This window comes from Balearica regulorum, chromosome 2 (genome assembly GCF_011004875.1).
Source record: "Balearica regulorum gibbericeps isolate bBalReg1 chromosome 2, bBalReg1.pri, whole genome shotgun sequence".
Lineage (NCBI taxonomy): Eukaryota > Metazoa > Chordata > Aves > Gruiformes > Gruidae > Balearica > Balearica regulorum.
The window spans coordinates 36,521,505-36,546,608 of NC_046185.1; the positions used below are offsets into that span (position 1 = coordinate 36,521,505).

A 25,104-nucleotide genomic window follows, 5' to 3' on the forward strand; every position below is an offset into this window, starting at 1 on the left:
ACAAACAGAAAACCAAGCTGAAACCAAGGAGCTCTCTGTGCCTGTATGAGAGGACTTGCAGCCAGGCACCCGAGGCACTCGCAGATCTCAGCTTGAGGAAAGGATGTCTTGTCCCAGTTAAGTCCTGTCTGCTGTGTTGTGTGGAGATGAGATGACCTGATTTCTTTTTGGGCTGCGGTGGGAAATAGATGCAACACTACACTGCAAAAAGGATTCTAATTTTTATCCTGACCCGATGTACTTCACTGGTGCAGTATGTTACATACGTGACCACGTGGTATGCAATTGGGGATATACTTTCGCATTGTTATTGTTGAAATCATCTTCTTAGAGTTACAAAACACTAGTGTGGCCGGGGGATGAAGAGATTTCTAAGACATAAACCATCTTGGGACTGAAATACGAATGTTTCTTGGATTTAAACTTTTCTTTTGTATTTTAAAGAAAAATCTCCAACTGTGAAGGGAAAAATTTCTGTAGCCTTTGTTTTTAAACACGAAGATAAGATACCAAGTATCCCTGTCTCCTGATTAAATAAATTCATACAAAACCTTTTCAGAGCTGATGAAGGCATTTCACAGTTGAAAGAACTGGTCGTACACTAATCGGTCTGCTCCATGACTCACTGGCTGCTCCATGCAGTAGGAAGACACCAACCTAGTAAAACCCGTTCATACCATGTATTTGGTGCACAGTCTCCATTCTGGGAAGGCAAAGCTGCACCAAATGGCTGGATCTTAACCTCTTACCCTGTGTTCGGTAGCTCCTGGCAGCAAAAGCCATTCTGACAATGCTAAACTTCAGCCATTAATTACTCCTTTTCCTGATCTTTCTTCTCTCTGTATATCCATTGGGAGTATTCATCAGCCAGAAGCTTTGATAAATAATAGTATGAATTTGGGGGGTTGAAGGACAGCTCAATTCAGCCTGGATGTTTCCTGCATCAGTGTTGATTTCTCAGTCTTCATTCATGGATTTTAACCTGCTAACAGCTATGACTGGGTTGGGGTTTTAATCCACATCTAGCCTCCCTTTTAATGTCTCTTTCTTCTATACTTCCCGGTTAGCTTTTCTTCCCTTCTGTTTTCTTGTCACTGGATTCCTTGTAACTGTTACTTGGATAAGGTGTGTTATTTCTGGCGATACAGTATAATGTAGGCAGATGGGATGGATGGTAGGAGCTGCCAGCACAGTGAAAGCTGTACCTTGCGGCTGCGCCTCAGCCGTAGTAACCATAACGAACCCAGTGAGCGCGGCTGCCTAATTGCATCCTTCGGATGCCCAACTTCCAGCTGGCGGAGGTCTGACGATAAAACTCAGCCAGGGGGAGGAGAAAGAAATCAGAGGTGAACTCGGATGGCGGCGGAGAGGGGGAGCCGGGAGTTTGGCCCGGTTCTGCGGGCACACACCGCGGCGGGGGCAGCCTGCTCTGACCGGCCGCTGCCCGGGAGGGCGCGGGCCCCGCTTGCCCCGGAGCGCGTCCGCCCCTTCCACGCCCCCGGCGGGGCCCACGCCGCTGCCTCGGTGGAATTGGGGAGCTGAGCCGGTGCCCAACGCGGGCTGCGGGCTACCGCCAGCGAGTAGCCGGCCGACGGTGCCGGGCACGCAGCACCGCTGCCCGACGCGGCACAGCTCAGCTCCGCTAACCCGCCTCGCCGCGGCGCCACCCTGGGCGGCCTCCCGCGGGCGGGAGGCACCGGGCGCGCCGCCGTTGGTCGGTTTGAACTGCCGGGCGCTGCCCCTCACCGCCCCCGGGGGCGGGCGGCCGGGCGGGAGGTGCCCCGCCAGCCGGCAGGGGCGCTGCTGGCGGCGGCCGGGGCTGCTCCCTGCGGCCGGGGCGGGGTGAAGCGAAGCAGCGGCTGCCATTCCTCGGCTGCGCGGCCGCCTCCTCCCCCTCCGCCTCTTCCTGGCCGCGGCGAGAGGAGCTGTGCTGGCAGCGGGGAGGCGGCGGCGGCGCCCAGCTCCCTGCCCGCCATGGCGATCCGCAAGAAGAGCAACAAGAACCCGCCGGTGCTGAGCCACGAGTTCATCGTGCAGAACCATGCGGACATCGTGTCCTGCATGGCCATGGTCTTCCTCTTGGGGCTCATGTTCGAGGTGAGGCGGCACTAGCGCCCTCGCCCCGGGGGCTTCGTCCCGCTTCTCCCTCTCCGCCCGGGGGGGGGGGCGGCTCTCGGCGCTGGGCGGGAAGGGCGCGGCGGTCCCGATGCGCCGGGGGAGGCTGGGCGGGTGGGCGGCGGGTCGTTGCGGCTGCCCCTCAGCCAGAGCGGGCACCTCCCGGCGCACCTGCCCACCAGCCCACGCCCTCCCCGGGCCGAGCGGCCCCCGGCCCTCCCGGCCCCGCTCTGCGTGGGGAAGAGGGGCCGACCCCCGCCCCGCCGCACGGCCGGAGGAGCCAACGCGGGCGCCCTCCCCGCGCCTCATCCTCGCTTCCCCGGGCCCGGCCCCTCCGGGAACGCCCTCTTCCCTGTCTCGGCACGGAGAGGCGCAGCCCGCGGCTGCTGCCAGGACCAGGCTCCCGTCTCCACTCGCCGTCTGCGAGGGGAGACCGTGCCCCCCGCCCCCCGCAGCACGGCGCCGCCGTGAGGGGACGGGGAGAGGGGAGGCGCGCTTCCTCCCGCGGCGGCGGGGAGTTCCTGCGGGCGGCGGGGTTACGTGGCAGTCGGAGCGCGGCGGCCGGGGGAGGAGTGTGCGGCCCGGCCGCGACAGGCGATCCCCCGCTCTTTGTGTGCGCGGCCCCGCCGGCACTACGGCTCCCGTCAGGCCGCGCGGCGGGGAAGGGAAACAAACGGTGACGTGTACATACAGCCACCGCTCGTGCGCGCGGCCCTCGCCGTGGCGCGAAGCGGGTTCCCCTCAGCACCCCGCGGAGCCCCTCACGGGGATAAGAGCGGATGGAGGAACCGTCAGCCGGGGCGGGGGGTTTGATCCGGCTGTCTCGGCTGGTACCGAAGTCACCCCTCGTTGGAGATGGAGCCGGCTGCGGCCGGGCGTGACGGCGGTCGGGGGGAGCTCGGCCTCGGGACTGACTGAGGGCCGGCCCCGCTGCTCGGGCGCGTTTGCAGGCCAAGCGATGTGCTTGGGCCCCCGTGGCGGATGGAGTAATTGACGCTTTTTCTAAATTACATGAAAAGTTAGTGAACTCTGGTGCAGGGGTGCGTGGGGACAACAAAACCTTGAGCTTGGCTGCTGATCTAAAGTGTGCCTTTCTGGCTGTTCTCGGTCACCTTCTGAGAGAACGGAGAAGGTAGTTTACCTGTCTGACTTCCAAAATGTTCCCAGTTCTGTCCCATCAAAGTTAGACACTGCAGTTTTTGTTGGCTAAATGTTTCTAGCTTTTCAGTATTCTAGGCGTTTGTTTAGAGTTGTGGCCTTTTTTATTATATGGATGTTTTTCAGAATAATTTTGCCCAGCTGTTATTACTGCTTAGCATTAAAGGCCAGTGGGATTAGGAAAAAATAAATATATGGAAAGACAAAACAGGGCAGACCAAGGAAAGCTGTTATGTTTGGGTCTACTATCAAAAATCACCAACACAGTCCTTATATGGTGGTTTTCTGGGGATTGAGGTTAAGGAGATGGACTTAAAACATTACCTTTTATGTCTACTACTGGCGTACTGTATTTACAGTATTGCTGGTAGGGTTGGAAGTTCTAGAATCAGAATGGTTTGGGTTGGAAGGGACCTCAAAGAGCATCTAGTTCCAACTCCCCTGCCATGGGCAGGGACACCCTCCACCAGGGCAGGTTGCCCAAAGCCCCATCCAACCTGGTCTTAAACACTTCCAGGTATGGGGCATTTCCAGGTTTTGGAGGGACTGGATGTACTGAAGTCTTTTGTTTCCAGGTTTTTTTTAATCCAGGGAGTTGTTTGCCCCAGCATGGAAGGGCCATATGCCTTTATTGGCACAGATGTGGTATGGCTGAGAAGATCGTTGCAATTTTTAAATGCTTTGATATAGGTCTTGGAAATGAGTTGCTGTGGTTAATGTTTGTATGGTAAGGTGTTTGTGCTGCCTGACTTGTACAACTGAAATAGGACTTTGTGAATAGCTGCCCCTTCAAAGGGCAGTTCAGAATTGACTAATGTTTTTAATTGTTCTCTCAAGTCTCCATTGATGAATAGGGAGCCCTAGGCAGCTTCACTGATTCAGGCAAACTAGTTGAATTCCCTGAAGTTACATGGAGTGGACAGTCCACTGTATATTCAGTGATTCCTAGAAAATCTAGGGCTTGTTTACAAAGCACTAGTTTTAAAAATAAATTTTGTTTCTTATGAATGATAATAAATGCTGGTAGTAACCTAATCATTATCTTCTGATACTCAGAGTATCCTTCCAAGATTCATAAAGGAGTTTGGGTTTTGGGTTGGTTTATTTTTGGTTTTGTTGATCCTATAAATGCAACAAGGATGCTGGGTTTTCGCAGCAATGAGAAATGATCAGATCATAAATATTGTAAAGCATGGTTATTTTTCCCTCTCTGTTAAGACATGTTGATTTATGTTGGATTCAACAAAGATGTGTTAAAGTTGAAAATACTTTATGCTTATTGACAGATAAGAACTTGTGCTCCTGCTTATTTATTGGGGGTTTTATAGTACCACCACCACTATCCCACCCCCCTCAAAAACAAGCCTTTACAACAACCTTTTTTTTCCCCTCCTCTCTTTCATTCATGCTGCTTTTTCTTACTGTCAGTCATAAAGGGGTAGTATCACTACTGCTAAATTTAATTTGTTTTACGCTTCTTGCCAAAGGATCCCCAGGGTCAAAAGAATGCTGATTGTATTGAGTTGGCATGCACCTGGCCTGCAATGGTTCTGCTTCCTTATGCCTTTTCTCCTTTCCTGTCCACGTTTTCCAGATCAACCACAGATCTATGACTATTATATCAGCCTTCAAATGCTGTCAAATTAAAAAGTAGTTTTAAATGAAGTTTATTCTCAGACGTTGCTGCATGCATCGTGGTCTAGGGTTTACATGACATTGTACATTCTGTTAATGTAATAGTACAGTATGGACTAGAGAAAGAATTGCAGCGCATGTGTTTTCATTTTAATGTTGTAGAAAAGACTATTAGTAAGTAGTGTTTTTGAGGATGTTTCATTCAGGAGATTGGGTATTCTGTAAACAATCCTATAGAGATCATGCCATGTGTTCTGCCTTTGGAAAGTGAGGTGAAGTGGTGTGATGATGTGAGTTGATCAGTTTTACAGGAGGAGACAAACATGCTGGGGAAGGGTGCTAAAACTATGGCAAATGTTTTCAGTTTGATATAGTTTATTTCAGTGAGAATTTACAGCACTTTTGTTTTTTCTCTTTCAGATTACAGCAAAAGCAGCTGTCATTTTTGTTACACTTCAGTATAATGTTACCATTCCTGCCACAGGTAGGTATCTTGCAGGAGGTTAGCTATGAGAGAGTGTATTTGGATGTTATTAGTATACCATACTTTCTAGACTGAGGGTAAGTGAATTTGTCAATTTGAATAGATAATAAGGAATTTTCAAGGACTTCACTTTGTTTTTAGTAAAACTCAATTTTAATGAATTAAAATAGGGATAGTGTTTCTGTTCTGCTGGATTCATCATTAGCTCTAAAACACCATCTGACTGGCAGATAAGTTCACATTAATACTTACACTGGTTTTGCAAGCGACAATCTTTACTAGTCAAAGTGGGGTGATAGTTCAACATACTTTTATAGTCCCCTTTCAGTGCATTTGGGTAAGCTTCCTAAGTGCACTTAAGTTTTTGGTTTTATAGTACATCTTTCCAGAATCAAATTTAGTTTGTGATGTGATGAGGAAGATGACTGTAAACAATCTAGTGACCTAGCTCATGATGGCAGTTTAATTTGACTTACATTTGTTCAGCTGACTACAAACTACTTCTGTCTGAAAGATTTCACTTTCTGATTAGCCACTAAACTGTATTGGTGCTTAACCGTTAACTCTGTCTGTCTTTCAGAAGAACAGTCTGCAGAAACAATCTCTCTCTATCACTATGGCATCAAAGACTTGGCTACGATTTTCTTTTACATGCTTGTAGCAATAATCATACATGCTATAATTCAGGAGTACATACTGGATGTAAGTACAAAATATTAATTCCTTTCATCAAGATAATTGTTCAGGTTTTAATTAGACTGTAAGACTATTAACTTAAAAGTAAACTTTTGCGTTAAAGCTTTTAACTGTTACAACATACATTGAAACTTTTAGATGTTCTAGTGCAATTAACGGGTAAATGTTAAGTACTACAACATATAAATAACAATGGACTTTCATTTCAGAAAATTAACAGGAAAATGCACTTTTCAAAAACAAAGCATAGCAAATTCAATGAATCTGGGCAACTTAGTGCATTCTACCTTCTCTCCTGTGTTTGGGGAACAAGTATTCTTGTCTCTGTAAGTATAATTTCTCTTGTGTTTGTATTATGAGATGTCAATAAGTTCACTCGTGATGATGATGATAAATAAGTTTTTGGCTTATTTTTCTGGTTTTAGCTGATTTCTAATATTAAATCGGGGAGAATTTTAGGGATTCTGTGTAGGTTGTAGTCATCACTGAGTATAAAGTCCAACAGTGTTACTGTTGCTCGGTCTGAGTTAAATTGATTTACTGTCAACTGAATATGGTAAAATTTTTAAACTATTATGGTACTTTATTCTCTGTAGTTTTTCTGTGTTGGCTTATTAGCGTAAAATAAATGTTTAAAAAGTGTCATACATAGCATTTTGGCAGCCTAGGGAATAGGTGTATGGACAGATTGCTGTAGGCTCAAGTGAGTGTGCTTTCAGATGACATGCTCTTTGCTAGTGGCTGTATGTGTATAAGCTCAATTTAAAAAAAGGGGAAGAGTATGGGCTTTTTTTTTTTTTCCCCTTAACATAATGGATCCTGAAAACACTTCCCTTATTTAAGCTCAAAGCTTGTCAGCAATTTTCAAGGGAAGACTTATGGCTGTAGTGATGCTGAAATAATCTCATCTCATAAGGATAGTATCTCGAATGAACGCTTGGTTTGTTTGGTTGCTTTTCATTTTTCTAAGCCAGTGCAGCTGTCTTTTGGTTTTGAGGGTTGGTTTGTTTGTGAAAGGAAATCTGTTGCTCTGCAGCTTTTACTTGTGTGTGTAGATCTGTGTGTGTTTTTGTGTGTACACACGTGCATATAGATAAATACATACGTGTATGTATGTTCATTCATTATTTCTGACTAGGAAGTAGCGTATTTTGAAGGTTCATTGGGGTTTTTGTTTGTTTTGGTTTTTTTTAGGAGAACTATATATCAGATCCAACCTCTCTGTGGAGGGACTATCCGCACACTCTGATTCCGTAAGGCCTCTTCCTTAGAGGATTGTTGGGGAGAGGAGGGAGTGTTTTACACTTAGGGAGTGTCATGTACAATCTGTGCAGAATAAGTAGTCTGTAAAACTGCATTAGTCACTCATGTATTTTTGCTCATATTTATGGAGGATCTTTATTCTCTGTCAATTTGTAGCCTACAGAGTTCTCTTTCTGTAGGCTATTATTTAAAAAAATAAGTTTTTGCAAGCTTTATTTATCTTAATGATTCTGTTTTTTAAAAAAAATCTTTTGAGTTGGCAGGCTTGAAGGATCGATATTTTTCTTTCTTTAGAGACAGTGATTAAATGTGTTCACTAGAAAGCTTCTGAAGTGTTTTAAGTTCATTAATGAAAAGTAATATTCTTCAATTTTTGCTGTATTGTACAGGTTTCAAATGAAGTTTTTCTACATCTTACAGTTGGCATACTGGTTTCATGCTTTTCCAGAATTGTACTTCCAGAAAACTAAAAAAGTAAGTTCAAAATGTAAATCGAAAGAACTCCAAAGTGACTCGAACAGTGGAATAGTTAATTTCTTTTGGATTCCAGAGTAATGTGTTACCCTAGATTTTCTACCCTGTTCTTATTTGTGTTACCCATTTTTCCTGTTGGAATTTTTGGTGCTCCAGTGTCCATGTGAGAAGGTAGGTTTTTTCTTTTCAGTTAAATCCTGTATCTCTAACAGCAGTAAAATCACTTGATACCTGTTGTGTAAATAGAAATTACTAGTGTTTCTCATCTACTAAAACAATATTCCCTTGAGAAAATGAATGTGGGATTTTCTTTTCAAGCTTTTTTTTTGTTTCTTGTAATTAGTAGTCTGAATAGTCTCATTGAAATCTACAATTGCTTCATGAATCATGATACAGGTGTAGAATATAAGCAGTGAATAATTCAATAAATCCAAGGAATATTAAACTCTGGGATTTGATCTAAATACCACTGTCCTCAGCAGAAGTTCTGGTTAGTTGCATATTGAATTTTTTCAATGCTCATTTTTTAACAGCATCCTTTTCCCCCTAAGAGTTTTCTCTGTTGGGAGTTCTCAAAACACTGAGTTTACTGTAGATATTTTTGTAGCACACTTTTTGCCTTGCTGGACCAATTTAAGTAGCCTCTTTGCATGTTTTTGCTCAGGCTCATTTTGCATATGCAGTTTCCTTTTGAAACTTTTATGTTTTAAACTTGTCAGCATCGCTTCACCCAGGGCAAATCTTGCTTGACTAATTAGTGGCCTTCTATGGTGGAATGACTGCATCTGTGGATGAGGGAAGAGCTACTGATGTCATCTACCTGAACTTCTGTAAGGCTTTTGATATGGTCTCCCACAGCATTCTTACTTCTAAATTGGAGAGATGTATTTGATGGATGAGCTGTTAGATGGATAAGGAACTGGTTGGCTGATGGCTTCCAGAGAGTTACAGTCTCGCTTAGCGTCCAAGTGGAAACCAGTAAAGAGTGGTGTTCTTCAAGGGTTTGTGGTGGGACCCAATGCTATTTAATATCTTCATCAATGAAATAGACAGTGGGATTGAGTGCACCCTCAGCAAGTTTGCCCATGACACCAAGCTGAATGGTGTGGTTGATTTGCTTGAGGGAAGAGATGTCATCCAGAGGGATCTTGACAGGCTTGAGGAGTGAGCCCATGCAAACCTCATGAAGTTCAACAAGGCCAAGTGCAAGGTCCTGCACATGAGTCATGGGAATCCCCAATATCAATGCAGGCTGAGGATGAATGGATTGAGAGCAGCCCTGCAGAAAGGGACTTGGAGGGTATGGGGGAATGAAAAATTGGACATGAGCCATCAATGTGCACTTGCAGCCCAGAAAGCCAACCATATCCTGGGCTGCATAAAAAGAAGCATGGCCAGTAAGTTGAGGGAGGTGATTCTTCCCCTCTGCTCCACTTTCGTGAGACCCTACCTGGAGTACTGCATCCAGCTCTGGTGTCCATAGCACAGGAAAGACATGGACCTGTTGGAGCAGGATCAGAGGAGGGCCACAAAAATGGTTAGAGGGATGCAACATGTCTCCTGTGAGGACAGGCTGAAAGAGTTGGGGTTGTTCAGCCTGGAGAAGAGAAGGCTCTGGGAAGACCTTATTGTAGCCTCTCAGTATTTGAAGGGAGCTTATAAGAAGGATGGAGAAAGACTTTTTATCAAGGCCTGTAGTGACAGGACAAGGGACAATGATTTTAATCTGAAAGAGGGTAGATTTAGATCAGATAGGAAGAAATTTGTTACTGTGAGGGTGGTTAGAGGCAGGAACAAGTTGCCCAGAGAAGTTGTGGATGCCCCCTCCCTGGAAGTGTTCAAGGCCAGGCTGGATGGGGCTTTGGGCAACCTGGTCTAGTGGAGGGTGTCCCTGCCCATGGTAGGGGCGTTGGAACTAGGTGATCTTTAAGGTCCGTCCCAACCCGAACCATTCTGTGATGCTGTTGTTGCTCTGCGACTAGACTGTCTCTCTGCTGCCGGAGTTCTGCTTTATTGAAGAAAATGAAACACGCGTGTTATGTAACCATAGGTCTTTGTTCAAGAGCCTAGGAGCAGCTTAGGAAAATTGTAATGAGGTGCTTTCTTTTCATGTTGATCAGATGCAGTATAAACAATGATGTTTTGCAGATAGACTGCAGCTGATGTTCCTGTATTGTGCTAGTGGTAATCTCTTGAATTTGACTTCATATCCAAGTGTGGAGATTTTTTAATGTAACTGCGAGAAAGCTGTCACAAGTGGCGGAAGTGCTGTATATTGATTAGTAGTGTTTTACTGAGTCACTGCTTGGAATTTTGGCCTCTGTCTTTTATATTAAGTTTTAAGAGTGATAGTTTATTTGTTTTAGCAAGTTCATAGTTGATATTTCCTTCACCTCAGTTTAACCTCTGCCATCTTACCTTCTCTCAGGTCTACTTGTCTGTACTGCTGACATAGGCAAGAGAAGTTCTTAACTCAGCTTTCTGTATAGTAGTGTGTACCTGCATCTGCATTATTCCAGTAGGCCTTTGGTCTCTTACAGTTTGTCCAAGCAGGCAGTATGGGCTGTTTAAATGTTACATCAGTTCTGGAGGTAAAGTGCAAAAGGCTCGTCCTGGTAGTACTTGGAGAAACTGAGCATTTGTACTGACTATTCTCTTAATTTGTCTGAAAGCACTCTTTTTTTTTTTTTTTTTTTGTTTTGGTCTTCTTTCAGATCTCTTAGAGTAGGTCTTTGTCTATCTGTTTTCTCACGCTTTGTGTATGTGTGTGGTTTGCTTTTGTCACAAGTGTTTGATTCTGTGCTTTTGTTGGCTTTGAGATGAAGTATTTCATAACATAGCATAGATCTTACAAGATTAAATTTTTAGGCCTGTTTTTTTAATTACATGTATACAAGACAAAGTTGAAGCCCCTTGCTTGAAGTTTTGGGAATCTTTCCAAAAAGTAGGAGTTTCTTAAGCACAGCTGAATATACTCTGCATACCACTTCAAGACAGATTTTTGTTGTGACCTAGCATACTTCAGTGATTTTCTGTTCATAGGCGGCACCTTCTGCTTTCCATGTGCTGTGCGTGTATGCTTTAATTCATGTCTCTTCCTCTTTATTATTTTGTCTCTATGAAGTGTTCAATTGAATGGGGCTGGCTAAAACCTATCTTGAAGTGTGACCATGTAGCTTAGTATGACTGGTTAATAACATTATTCTTTGTATTTGCCAGCAACGGTGTGCCAGAATCTCAGATGATCTTGAATTTTTAAAATAGATGTCAACCTTTTCATTTTGGTTCATAGATTGTTATTTTATTTCTGTAGCAATCTGACAGACTCTGGACAGCAAACACATGCAACTATAGGGAGTTATGTGATGATACAGTAATACTTACCAAATAAGTATTGTAATAGCTAGTACAAATTCACGGTAGTCATATCAGATAAAAACGGGCCCTTTTAAAAAGCATCCTTTTGATGTTTGATGTGTTTTCTCACAATAGTATGTGTCTAAGATACTGAATACTATTGGTAAGTAAGCAATGAGTTGTGTGTGTAATTCGATGATCTAGGCTGAGTAATTCAGTGCCAGAACAGGCCACCTTAAGGTAGCTGATACACCAAGAAGAATTTCCAAGGCTAGGGAATAGTTTGTAATAATATATAGCATTGTACAGTAATGTATAACACTGTGTATAATGCTTAATTACTTTTTTTTTCCTAATAGGAAGATATCTTTCGCCAGATTGTCTACATCGGACTTTATCTCTTTCATATTGCTGGAGCTTATCTCCTGAAGTAAGTCAACTGTAAACTTTTGCTGGTTTCATTCTCTGTCTTAAGCATCTAAAAAAATACCTGAATGTTTTATTTGTTTTGATAGTCTGACCCATCTTGGACTTGTTCTTCTGGTATTGCATTACTTCGTTGAATTTCTTTTCCATATATCCCGTCTTTTCTACTTCAGTGATGAAAGATACCAGAAAGGGTAAGTAGTCTTTATCTTTAAAATTCATGTGATTTCTGTCTCAAAGCCTTGTGCATTTAACTAACCAGAAACCAAAATTACAAGGAAGTTCAGACAGTGTTTCCTTAGAGGCCACAGCGCTGGAGAGTAGTTTTAGTATTTATATCTCTAAACCAACTATTTTTTTACCTTATTTGCCTATTTGAGTAAATGTTAGTAGTGGTATAAAGTGAAATAAAATCTTACGCTATGTACTAATATTTAAAAAAAAAAAAATGTAGAGAAAGGAATAGCATAGGTTGTTAATCCAGCCAGTTCTATAGGAACTAATAATATGCTTATGTTCTAATAGTAATGGAAAGCACTTTCCATTGAGTTGAAATTAGTTTTCTGAGCATACTTTCGGTTTGTGTAAAAAAGAAAAAAGAAAGAAAAAGATTGCGATGCAGGGCTTTTCTTGCTTTTTGTCTTCTGTGAGTACTAGCAATACAAGACTAGTTTAGAATGGGTGCAAAACAATACATTTAGGTAAGTTCTTAAGTGAATTCAGATGTTAAGGAGTAAACATTTGCATTGTGAGTACTTGTATTGTGAATGGAAAATTCACTTAGTGTTTGTGGTGGTTTTCTTTGTAGATTTTCACTGTGGGCAGTTCTTTTTGTTTTGGGAAGGCTTCTCACCTTGATTCTCTCAGTCCTCACTTTTGGCTTTGGACTGGCAAGAGCAGAAGATCAGCAGCTGAATTTCAGTACTGGAAACTTTAATATCCTGGCTGTTAGGTATAGTAAACTTGGAACAGTTCTTAAGTACAAGCTGTAAACCTGTGTTAAATATGCAATATAAATTGTATGGTATTAATGCTAGTAATTCTGAATGGTTATGTGTTTTCATGCAACTGATGGGATCAATAGGAATAGCTTCTGTAACAAACTTGTAAGGCAGAGTGAAACGAATTGAAGAATCGACAGTCTACAGCTGAGAAATCTGTAACTGGTTACTCATGGGTTTTTCTGTCAGAAGAAACAGAATTAAAAGGAATATCCAATTACGAGACTACTTTCAAATGTTTTGGAGTTAGTGAATTGAATTCTAGATATAATTGCAGCGAATTTGTCTATAGACGTCAAGGCATTATGCCCAGAGCATCTTTGGTCCTGGTTGAAGATTCCTACCTCTTTCTCTGCCTTTATTATGGCTGCTATTGCTGCTATGTGATGCAGCTGGCCTTTTTATGAATTAAATCCAGAAAAGGAAGTTATTAAAACATTGACAATGTCAGCATTACCCTGCAGAATTGATACGCAGAACTACAAGACTCTCTTACCATTTTCAGCTGTTACTACCTCATATCTTGAGAGTAATGCTAGGAAAGGAGAAAGCAGGAAAGGAATGTAGTGCTTCACAGTTTTGATGGAGGAGCAAAGACTTCACTGTGTATCTAGTTTTGTTCATCTGTGCTAAGCCCAGTTGCCCTACATGAGCTAACTCTTGCATGGCTTAGAAGATGGATGTTACTTGGGGGGAAAGTCACAAAAAAACCCCCACCTAAACTCCAAACTTTTACAAGTTCATGTTATCCAGGAGGAATCACTCTAATGTGTTTGAGGAACCTGAGTAAAAAGGCAGTTTATGACATACAAAAAAACAATCTGAGGTGGTGGTCTACTTTTCCTCTGAATAACAATGTGAACTTACTGATAAATCTTTACCTGCGTTTTGTTTCTAGAATCAGTGTGCTGGCCTCCATCTGCATGACTCAGGCATTTATGATGTGGAAGTTCATTAATTTCCAGCTTCGGAGGTGGAGAGAGCATTCTTCTTCTCAGCCTCAGTCAGTGAAAAAGAAGTTCATAACAGCTAAAGGAAAGACCTCCAGAAAAGAAAGAGGTTTGTATTTTCAGTTTTCCTGTTGTCTTGACTTCTCAAAAACAACTTTAGGTAACGGAGACCCTTTTTGTTAATATAACTGCTAAAGAAACATAAAATGTTTCACTTGCAAGTGAGATAGATGACTCAGTTACAGAAACAGTATTGGTGAATATTGTTGTGGAATCAGTTCTGGTTTTTTCTTGCAATTAATTTCAAGCTTGTTTTTCATTGCCACTAAACTCTGTGGTTTTAGGACAAGGAAATGGTTGGATAATCCAGTAAAGAGGCTTATATTGAACTGTTTTTACTAAAAACAGAATTTTGATACTTCTTTTAAGGGGTGGTGATAACTACTTACTAGTCTCAACCTGTGTAGAAGCATTTGGAAATGAACTAATAACTCCAGGTTTGACTTCTTGATTATGTCACGCTCTTTTTTATGGAAAGGACATGAAAGATGAACTGAATGCTTTCTTCCTCCAAGGAAAATTATGTGCTCCATTTTAAAAAAAAGTAATCCCCACACCTCAGTATTTCTGTTGTACCAACAGTTAAACTTCTGTGTATTTAATTGTTAGCTTGAATAACTTCTGCACTCTATTGAAACTGCTCACATAATTTCAAAAGCTAATTTCAGCATGATCCTTTACTACCAATTGTGTATTGCCAATCTATTCCACTTTGTGATGCGATGAATGTAATTTATGTGAAGACCATTTGCACTGAGAACTGAGATTTGTGGTCAGAGATCAATTCAGTGCTTCCCCCCCCCCCCCCCAAGATTCTTTTCTACTAAAACAATGTGCTTTAGAGTATTTCTGTACTCCGTTTTGATGAGTTGTAATTAGCACAACTTGGCTTTTGTGTGTTGAGTTTTTTTGTTTTCATCAGAAAATCCAGTTGGATTTTTTTTTTTTAATTGAGTGAAGGTAGTTTCCTGTGTGGGTGTCCCTTCTTAATCAGAACTTCATGTTCATTGTGTCTTACTATGGTTTTTGTGGAATTATAGAACCTTAGAATGGTTTGGGTTGGAAGGGACCTCAAAGATCATCTAGTTTCAACTCCCCTGCCATAGGCAGGGACACCCTCCACTAGACCAGGTTGCCCAAAGCCCCATCCAACCTGGCCTTGAACACTTCCAGGGATGGGGCATCCACAGTGTCTCTGGGCAACCTGTTCCAGTGCCTCACCACTCTCACAATAGAGAAGTCCTTCCTAACATCTAATCTAAATTTATCCTCCTTCAGCTTAAGGCCATGACCCCTTGTCCGATCGCTGCATGCCCTTGTAATTAATGACAAATATTTTTAAACCATAAACTTAAATGGCATTTTAATCAGTGAGTCAAAAATGTAGCAGCTTTTAAAAATACCTTAAATTATTTAATTCATGTAACTTTGTGAATTTGCTGGTTTTCACCTAGCTTCAGTGGAGACTTGCGAGTGGTAAACAAATAGTGAAAAAGGCCTTTAATTGGAATTGTGGTTATATTCACAAAATAATTGAGCTATGCCTGTCTTTAAAGACTGGGGAATTCTACAGCTTATTTTAAAGGGAAAGAAAAGAACATTAAAATCTATAAGGTTAGGATTGTTTCAGATTCTTCTGTTTTGAAGATTCCTGTAATGTTATCTGTTCAGAACACTTGGACAGGATGCAGCAAGGCAGTGTTTTCGAAAAGGTAATATATGCAATTAAACAGTTTAAAACAGTCTCTTTTTTTCCCCCTTTTTTGTGGTTGGATGGCTTTTTGGGAGCCAGGGTACAATGAAATGTGTTAATTTTAGACTGTCAAAAGCAAGAAATGGTAGTAGAAAAATCCTGCTGGTGGTGTTGGTGGGGTACCCAGGCACATGCTGATTCCTGCTGCTTGTTTTACTTACACTTGCTTTGACTTAAGTGTTTAACAAAATATGATTTCAGTTAGCTGGCTTGAATCTAGCCTATTGTTTGTAAGCTTCTTGATTTAAGAAGAACACAAACTTTTTGAAAAGTATCCAAAGACCATCTTATGTGGGCCTAAAATGGTGTTGGTGTTTACAACCAAATATGTTGGATAGCCTTTGTCTGTTCCTATGTAACTAATTGGGCCTGTGTCTGGTCTCATTCTCATGTATGTTTCTGATTTTATTATTTTCTTTTAGTTGCTTGTTTGCATAAATGGGAGCATTTGGGTGTAATGGGGGAGAGAGGGAGATCAACAGTTGTTTTTGTGGACTGGCCACACTCTGGTTATCTGCAGCACATCTGAAGATGGAAAACGTTAATTTAACAAGTCATTCATACAAAAAACCCACAATGGTTGCTTGAAGCCAGAACGATACCGGAGGAGAGATGTTGGGCAGCAAGCATTATAGCTGGCTATGCACTCTGCTGTTCAGTCTGTTTTATAAATATGGTTACTGTCAGGCAGCATCTCTGCTTCCTTGGGTTGTGGTGACACTTCATAAAGGGGATACTTTTAATTCACAGTGGTATCATGTTGCTCCATTTTACTAGAAGTTGTGTGCATTATAAATCCATAGACTGTGGGTCATTGTTCTAGGGCAAACCTTCACAATCAAATAGTGACTGTGGCACCTATGCAGATTAAAACTCTTGAGACCTTTAAGTTGGCTCAGAAGTGGGACAGAAGTAGAGTTGCAGCTGGTAACATGTTCTTGCTTTACATTCTTAGATAGGTGCCTGGTCTTGTGCTCGAACTCTTTCCATGTACATGTACTCATCTCAGATCTAACTAGTGTTTTACTTCTGTCCATCTTATCTGTGTAAATACCTTAATCAATACATAAATGATTTCTATATGTTAAAGTACGTACACTTAAAAATTGTATGTGTATATAAAGATTTCCTGTATACATGAAAAGCTTGTAAAGGTAAGTGAAGGAGTGTAATTTTAGCAAGAATTAAAATATGAAAAAGGTGGGATAAAGACCTCTAACAGGGAATTGTGTATATACTCTGTGTCTCTCCAAAATTTCACAGGACAATCTCATCTTACAGGTTGAGTATTTTACTTTTTAAGAGAATATCTTATGAAATATTATAGCTGGTCTTGATTATCGGTCTAGGTGAATATAACACACACATTTCAGTGTCCAGCCATGTCAGGAAACTGGACTTTTATCATAGTAAACTTTAAATTTTGTAATTTGTAAAAACTTCATTATACTGTTGCATTATGAATGATAATGATGAGGTTTAACAAAGAAGATGCATCAAAAAAGAAATTAAAAGACTGTTTGTATAAGACCTACTAAAATGTAATAAAATACAAAGCATCTCATCATATTTGAAAAATGTTTTCTTCTTTTTTCTAGAAAATGGAATAAATGGAACAGTGACCTCAAATGGAGCAGACTCGCCTCGTAGCAGGAAGGATAAATCCTCGTAAAACTGGGTTTTATTAAGTTAAATGACTAATGTCCCCAAAGAATCTGCTTTTTACATGGATGGCCCTTCAGCACTAGAGATGTTATGGATTAAAGAAATTACAATTCATGTTTTTTGATTATTGCTGTTGTTTTGAGAAACTTTTTTTAAAAGCCATTTTGACTAAGGAAAAAGGTTTATCTGTCTTCAAATATTTTGGGGGGGGGAATACAACACTTTTTAAATAACATTGACACTTTTTTAAACATTTATTGTGATGAAATAACTTCACTTAATGAGGATCACTGTTGCAACATATTTCCTTCCAGTTTTTGTAATCTTGGTGAGATATACTGTTCTACCAACTTTTTCCAAGTTCTTCAAGAAGTATTGCAAAATTGAAGTAAAAACTTAATATGCATTTTCAGATACTCTGGCTTTTCAGTTAATTACCTTGATTCAAATTTACAGTTCAAATTGGGATTTCGAGACCACACCAGTAAACCTCTTCATTTTGTAGTTACTAGCTACACGATGTCTGCTCTAAGAATTGCCCCATATCATTAAAACAAAACTGAACTAATTGGAAATGTTGCAGAGTCTTATTGTTTGTTGGTTAGAAATCTCTTACAAGGAACAAAAAACCTTCTTGAGATATAGTTTTAGCACTTGAAAATTAGAAGGGAGCGTGTATGGTCATAGAAAGAGTTGATTTGAGTAGCACTGTTAACTCCTGTCTGTGCTTTTAAAGTGTATGTGTCTTGGAGAATTAGTGTGTGTTGGACCTTCTTTGAAAACTTGTCTGTCTGATTTTAGAGGGTGGAGGTTCTTACAATGTGTTGTTGTGATTGTTTTAGGAGGCATTTAATGCTCCATGAAGAGGGAATTTGTTAGATAAATGGATCAAGTTATGAGAAACATTCCTTTATTCTGACCGCTTTGCTTTGTTTCTCCTCTGTTAGGAAGTAGGTTGATTTCTCCTATATATATTTTTATGAAAAAATATTTAAAAGCTACAACTTCTTAAAATTGATTTATTGTGCCCTTTGCTACAACTGTCTTTCATAATTGTATTAAATGTGAAGCTTTGTCCAGTTAATTTTCCAGTTTAATACGCAGTTAATGTTTCCTCTGTACCCTTTTGTAATGGGTGTAATTCAGCCCATTTCAATTGAGAGAATGAGTTAGAGATTTAATTGAGTCTTAAGAAGTTGCTAAATTAGTCTTTCAAGTTAACCCAAGTATTGGATAGCTTATTGATTGAGAGGAGTAATTATGAGCAATCAAGCTGATAAATAAAATAGTTTTAATTAAAAACTGTTACTATAGTTGAGTTTATACTCAACAAAATAATAAATCTGTATTCTGTATCTTCTAAAGTTTGGTTGCTTACTACACAGAATAAATGTTTCTAGTACAAAAGCTTGACTGCAAGTAACTATCCATTCTTCAATCATTTAGTGCTATTTAGAGTTATTGCAGTATAATTTATTCTACGTTTCAGCTAATTTCAGTCACAGTTCCCAAGTACTTGCTTCACAGCTCCTGAAGTGGACTTGACAGACTAGGACTCGCTTAACTTGACTACTCTAGGGCAGCGTGCCCTGGAATATGCCCAGTCTGCTTCAGTGGAAGTAGCTATGCCATATCTTGATTTGAAGAAGTAAAACTCAAGTGGTGAAACTGTGAATCTATCTGATCTGACCATGAAACTGGAAAATTTGAACTCAGAAATTTTGAGGGAGTTGCATACATTAAATACTAGCTGCACAAAATCATGTTTCACATGTGTTGTTTCTAAAGAGACCGTCATAGATTCTGTGTGCCTTGCTCTCAGGTTGTACCTTAAACCCAAAGGGGCAAATTTTTAAAGTTTTCTAGTCTAATACTTTTGATTCTAAAGCAGTTTGCTGTGATATCTGTCCTGGGGCTGTCAAAAACACACAGGGTGGAGGAACAAATTATGAAAGGAGCGTTTAAGGTACTTCTTGAGATCTTTAAAACTTACTGGAGTCTGAGGCTTGTAATAGTTGTTTCCCTAAGGCAAACTGTTTCTTGTAAACCTCATTCTTTGGCATAGTAGTCTTGAAATGTAAATTTCAGTTTCACTTCCAAAAACTTCAAAAGAGTATATTCTTGCCTGTTAATTCTGACATTACTTTTTGTCTCCTTTTGGCCTTATGGATGTTCTTGGTCTTTGGACTTTTTTAAAAAGCACTTTTGTTTCCACAATGTCTTAATCTTCTTCCTTGCCTTATAGGAGTTGTTGCTTTCTGCCAAGTAATAGAGAATAATTTCAGTTGTTCTAGAATTTGGATAGAGTATTGAAAGCCAGTTTTGGTTGTCTCTTGTCATAACTAAAAATACATATTTATCATTTTGGATGAGGCAAAAGCAATAATTTTTAATTTTCTACCTTGGAGTGGAAACCCCCATAAATTTAGAAGATTTTGAGACTTCTATTTCCAGTTTGATGTTACTTGTTCTGGCATAAGGTTATTGTTTGCCTGGATAACCTCTCTTGAATTGCTTAAACCTGATTTTCAAATGTTACCGCATTTTGGCTCTTTGTTTGTAGGCTGAGATTCAGTAAGCTGGAAGATTAGTTGTCTAATCATGTTTTCTTAATTACGGAATCAGGAAAATTATAAATGGAAATGACTGAAGAACTCATTATTATATTCCTGTGCCTAATAAAATAACTTTTGCTTAGGCTGTAGTAATTTATCCTGGTCAATTACCAGGTCCCACAAAGAGAAGTCTTTGTCCATGTAGATGGATTTGAATTGAGTAATTCATAGAGACTGTGGATAGGGGTTGTTTGGGTTTGGCATTTTTCTTTACCCCTCTCCTCCCTACGCCGTCTTGTCAGAACTTTCCAAGACTTACAACAGATGATTTCAAGCCTTCCCCCCAATGTATGTTTGGTTTATGTGCCAGAATCTACTATCAAAACCAGTATTTTACTTTTACTAAGTAATTATCTGTAACTTCAAAGTACAAACAAGGAATGCAGAGCAGCTGAAATTAATCTGGACACTTTCTCCTCTTGACTACTTGCAAAGATTGATTTCTCCTTTGTGAATTAGGAACATGGCTCTTTGGAAATACTGCTTTTTGGGTGATCCAATGCCCAGACTTAGGAATGATTAAGGGATTTGCTCTGCAGGTAAAATGCATAGGTTATTTCTGCTGATGTTAGAATATGCTGAAAGTAAATTAAGTATATTGAGATAATGCATTTGGAAAATCAGTAGTTATTGGTAAGCATTTTATAATTTTTTCCTTGAAAATGTTAGTTGTGTTTATGGAGTTATATTACCTAGAATTGTAATAAGCGGTGTGGTACGTTGGTACAAGGACTCAGACTTCTGTAAAAAGGGCTAATGCACATCTGCAGACCTTTTGCTCTTTGCAGATTTCTGACTAACTGCACCCAAGGTGGTTTTTTTGGGAGACAAAACGTGGTATTAAAGGGAAGGGAGCATTTTCCTGGTCATGGTAAGCTGAAAGTAATGTAGGTTGCTGCCAAAATTGGGGTTCTGTCCCTTGACTTGTCTAGCACAAGCCTTTCTAGTTACACAGTGAGTTAAACGAGGGAGCTGGTGTGGCTTGAAAACTGTCTTGTTTGCTTAGTTGCTTTTCCGCTGGGTAGTTGACTGATAGTAATCCTGGAGGTACTCAAGTATTTATATATAAGCAAGAAGAAAAGGGAGAAGGTGAATTGAGCTCTAAGGCAGCTGCCCCTTTCAACTGTGCCTTTGGTTGAAAATTACACTAGATCACAGTATGAGTTGGGAGATCTCATTGAAAGGCTTCCAGTCATCAATACCAGAAGGGAGCTGGTCTGTCTGGTAACTCCTACGTGCCAAGCTGTTTATGTGTTAATGGAATTTTGTCAGCTATTGTGGGGGAAGGGGGAATACTCAGTAAGCTGTACTGTACTGAGATACATTTTGTCTGACATAGTTTTGGGGTTTCCAAGCAGTGCAAGGTGATCCTGGCAGTGTAGAAATAGGAATTCTGAAAATTTAGCTTTTCTTGGATCAAAAAAACAAGGCTACTTTTCTTAACAGCCAGGAAACTACAGCTTCTTTGCTTTATTTGGTGTGGGAATCTTTTTTTTTTCTCCATGAACCGTTTATGTATCGAAGTAGGCCTTCCTCAGATTTTTGCAAGAATTGCTCTGTATGCATGTCCAGGTATGGGGGCAGAGGGGAAGGTTGTTCAGTTTCTCTCACTTTGTTTTCCTGTTTTCAACAAGTTCGCTAGCTGATTCCTAGATCATACTTGGTTTGGTTCCATCTTTGGTTTGGTGTATTGTGGAAGATGGAGACTGGCAACTTCAGTAGGATCCCTATGCAGTGCTGGTCATTGCTGTCCTAATTGTGCTCTGCAGAAAATGTCAGTATTGAAGGGACTTGAACACAAAGTAGACACAGTCGTGATATTTTTAACATTTACAGGCTGATGAGAGCCCACAGGCAGATACTGCATTCCAGGGGGCTGTGGTGTAATGCCTGGAGGCTGTAGTAACAGTCGTCTTGGTATGCAAACACTTGGGTTACTTCTTGAGCAGGGTCTAAGAATGTCTTACAAAATTAAGGCTTGGTGAAAATATAGAGGACATCCTTTAAAAAGAATAATACTCTGCGAAGGACCGATGTCAGTTATTGTCTGTTCATCATATTTGAATTTCTCACATTGTTAGTTGTGCATTATCTTTAGAGCACTGGATTAGCCTATGGTTGGGTTTTTCTGTACTCTAGGTTGTTGTGGTGGATGCCTGGTGGATATCCCCTCTTCTCATTGCTCCCTGAACTACTTCGATTAGGATCCGATAAGCCTTGTTCTGTACACATTAAGGAACTTGGTATGCTTTGGTCGATTCAGATTAGATGTTAGAAAGAAATTCTTTACTGTGAGAGTGGTGAGGCACTGGAACAGGTTGCCCAGAGAGGCTGTGGATGCCCCATCCCTGGAAGTGTTTAAGACCAGGTTGGATGAGGCTTTGCGCAATGCGGTCTAGTTGAGGGTGTCCCTGCCCACAGGAGGGGGGTTGGAACTAGATGATCTTTAAGGTCCCTTCCAATCCAAACCATTCTATGATTCTATGCTCTTCAGAACTAAAATAGAAGCAGTGCCGGAGCGTTTCTGGATCAGACATGCAAGAAATAAGTGCGTCAGTATGCCAGGTGTCATCAGAACCCACTTAATGGGAACTGAAACTCTTTAGGATGTGAATATGTTACAATACGTCTTGGACTGCACTACAGTGTTTGGATATAGCTCACATCCAGATAGCAAGTGCCTTTGGTCGGTGAAACAGAACTGCTGTTGCCATCTACAGCCCTCGGTTCCACTTGGGCTCACAATGGGTGAGGAGTGCTGGGCTGCAGCTGCAGTAGGCTTCTTTCTGCCTTTCAGAGAAGTTCTTTTGATGTTGACAAGACAAAAGGCAGCAACTCTTATTTCAGGTTTAAAAAAAAATAAAACATGCTACCTAGTTTTGAATCCAATACACTTGATCTCTGTGTCCTGTCACTTCTATTTTAGATTTCCGCAAATACTTTCTTTTATCCACCTCAAGGATGGCAAATCTGTGATGTGAGTGCCAGAAATGACAACTCCTTTTTCTTCTTTATGTATCTGAAATTTTTTGCAGAATCAGAGCAGCTAAAGTGTAGCTTTATAATTTGATAGCTTTTCAGTATTCATTTTTTCTCCTTATTTATTGTGGTTAACATTTAAAGGTCAGGCATTGTCATGCAGCATAACAGCGTTGTCACTTCTTCATTCCAAACGCGAGAGTATTAGGCAATTTGATATACTGAAGTGAAAAAATATATTGGTAAGTCTTGACTGGTTTAGCAGAAACTGGTATTCCTGGATGGTTTTGTTTCCCATATTGCAGTTCTCTGTTACTGCCTTTCTCATTTAGGAAACTGGGCACTTAAGATCTCTGAATCTCTAGACTGTAGCTTTGCTGTATACAGCTTGACAAATTATGGTCTAGAACTTAAGCTTTGTGTCTCCTTATATTGGTTATAAATGTTGAACAATGTATCTTGCATTGTAATTAACAGATAAAAATTCAGCCCATGGTGATAAGAAAACTGTAACAGGGTAGGAATTTCAACTCTTGAACTCCAGACTAGAAGCCAAGGCAAGACTATCCTGTGTTCTCACGCAGGTGATTCCTCCTCTTTGTTTCTTGATTAATCATTATCTTTGTTTTGTTTATTTAGATTGTAAGTTCTTTGTGGCAAGGGTTGTCTTTTGTGCGTGTGTGTGTGTGCGCGCGAGTGTGTGTGTACCCAGGACAATTAGGCCTGGAGCTCCAGTCTGTGGAAGCTGTAATAAACAATCACCTTGTTATTGTTTTCCTGGATATCATAATAAAGAGTATCAAATTAAAACTGTGCTCGAATAGTCTGTTACAAAAATGGAATCTGGCCTTGCTTACAGTTCCGCAGCATCAGTAGCAGGGAGATACTGGTCAAAGGCAAATAGTTCTGTTTGGGGATATTCACTTGAACTGATGGACACAGAGCCAGGAAACCTCCTTAAGCTGAAGAGTAATGCCTAGTAACTCGGGCTGGAGTGGGCACAAAATTGTCAGGAATTCTCAGTTTCTCACCTTGTGTCAACTTGAGAAACTGCATTGGTCCTCCCTCTTGGGAAGGTGGGGCTTGTTTGCTGTAATGCTTGTGCAGCGGTTTGTATCTTTCAAAAATAGCACCTTCAAGCTTGAGAGGGTAACCACGAACTTAGAGAACACCACAAACTGCACTGGGCAGTGCCTGGTGTGGCCTGGGAGCTCGCTATTCTAATTCAAGGGTCTCTGCTCTCTTCAGCTAAGCAAGTTTTAAAGCCTTTGTAGACTTCAGCTTCACTGATACGGAAGAGTAAAATTTCATCCTATCTGAAACTGAAGCTCGATGCTGATCCATTAGTGATCTAGGCAAGGTGATAGGAAACTGAGGACTCTCACCAAGGTAGGGAAAGTTAGACTGTTTTTAGGAAACTCTTGCCACAAATTACCTTCCCATGGATTAGATTTGCTCTGTGGCAGAGGGGTTGACTACAAGGTATTCAGTTCACCTCAAGATACATCAGTTTTTGTTGCCTTTGTACTACTGAATCATTCTTAAAACCTGCACTGGTCACTTGTAAATCCTGAAATTAATTGAAAGAAAATGTTAAGTGAAGATGAGTCTTCCGTGAAGACACATCTGGTTCTTGGCTTCACTGTTAGACAACATAGCTTAAAAAGAAATAGTGTTTGAAAAGCAATGGAAAAACACGTAATTCCAAGAACCAGAGCTACCTTACCAGTGGGTGTACCTGTCAGGTGACTAACTCAACCACAGCTGGTGAGGATGGGCAGATCCTGATACGCAGCTGGCGTCTAGGACAACTGTGACAAGTCCTGCCTTATCCTTCCCCTGCTGCACCTCTCGAAACCACCATCTCACCCTGCTGCTGCTTTCAGAATGATCTGGCAAACGCTGATGGGCGGCGGAGCAGCTGCAGTCCTACCAGCCAAGAGATGTGGTGGCTTTGGGATGCGGGAAAAACAGCCACTAGAGGCCACCACAGGCTGTGTCAGCTGGCTTTGAATTTGGGTGTCTGGTAGCCAGCCAAAACCTATCCAGAGGCCCATGTTTTTGCTGTACTTTCAGCAAAAATTATTTGTTTCCTTTTAAGTAGTATCTCTGCTGTCACTCAGAAGACAGAGCATTGAATTAAATTAGACACAACTCCTTGTAGTTTTGGATCTTGGTGGTGACACAATAATAAAACCCATACTGTATTCTGCAAGGCTAGGAACGTGTCCTTCCTTGGCCAGAAGCTACTTCCTCGCTTCTGGTTGAGACAGTAGGATGTAGTGCTCCAGTATTAAAGCTTTATCTTAACCCAAAAGTGCAACATACTGGATTAAAAACAGTGTTGAGGAAGGAAAGTAAACCTCTGGATTGTATCTACTGGCTGTGTCCAGTTGGGTAGGCAAGTACACGGTGTGGTGGCAGATGCTGATTTCTTTGCTTAATCCTTGTGGCAGGGGGAAGTACAGAAAAC

The 25,104-nt window shown here is 41.1% G+C and overlaps 1 protein-coding gene across 1 annotated transcript; it reads left to right on the top strand.

Moving 5' to 3' along the window:
* Positions 1-1,799: 1,799 nt before the first annotated feature.
* Positions 1,800-23,441, top strand: TRAM1 (translocation associated membrane protein 1). The gene is made up of 11 exons (XM_075743916.1): positions 1,800-2,097; positions 5,329-5,392; positions 5,973-6,094; positions 6,298-6,414; positions 7,283-7,341; positions 7,741-7,825; positions 11,542-11,612; positions 11,698-11,802; positions 12,417-12,560; positions 13,508-13,668; positions 16,971-23,441. Exons 1-11 carry the CDS (start codon positions 1,975-1,977, stop codon positions 17,042-17,044), a joined length of 1,125 nt encoding a protein of 374 aa, XP_075600031.1. The 5' UTR covers positions 1,800-1,974; the 3' UTR covers positions 17,045-23,441.
* Positions 23,442-25,104: the final 1,663 nt, after the last annotated feature.

Excerpts from the sequence above, each read along its gene's own strand:
- TRAM1 (XM_075743916.1), top strand. The coding sequence starts at position 1,975 with ATGGCGATCCGCAAGAAGAGCAACAAGAACCCGCCGGTGCTGAGCCAC. Across the intron at positions 5,393-5,972 it reads TGTTACCATTCCTGCCACAG|AAGAACAGTCTGCAGAAACA; the intron begins GTAGGTATCTTG and ends TCTGTCTTTCAG. Across the intron at positions 12,561-13,507 it reads TTTAATATCCTGGCTGTTAG|AATCAGTGTGCTGGCCTCCA; the intron begins GTATAGTAAACT and ends TTTTGTTTCTAG.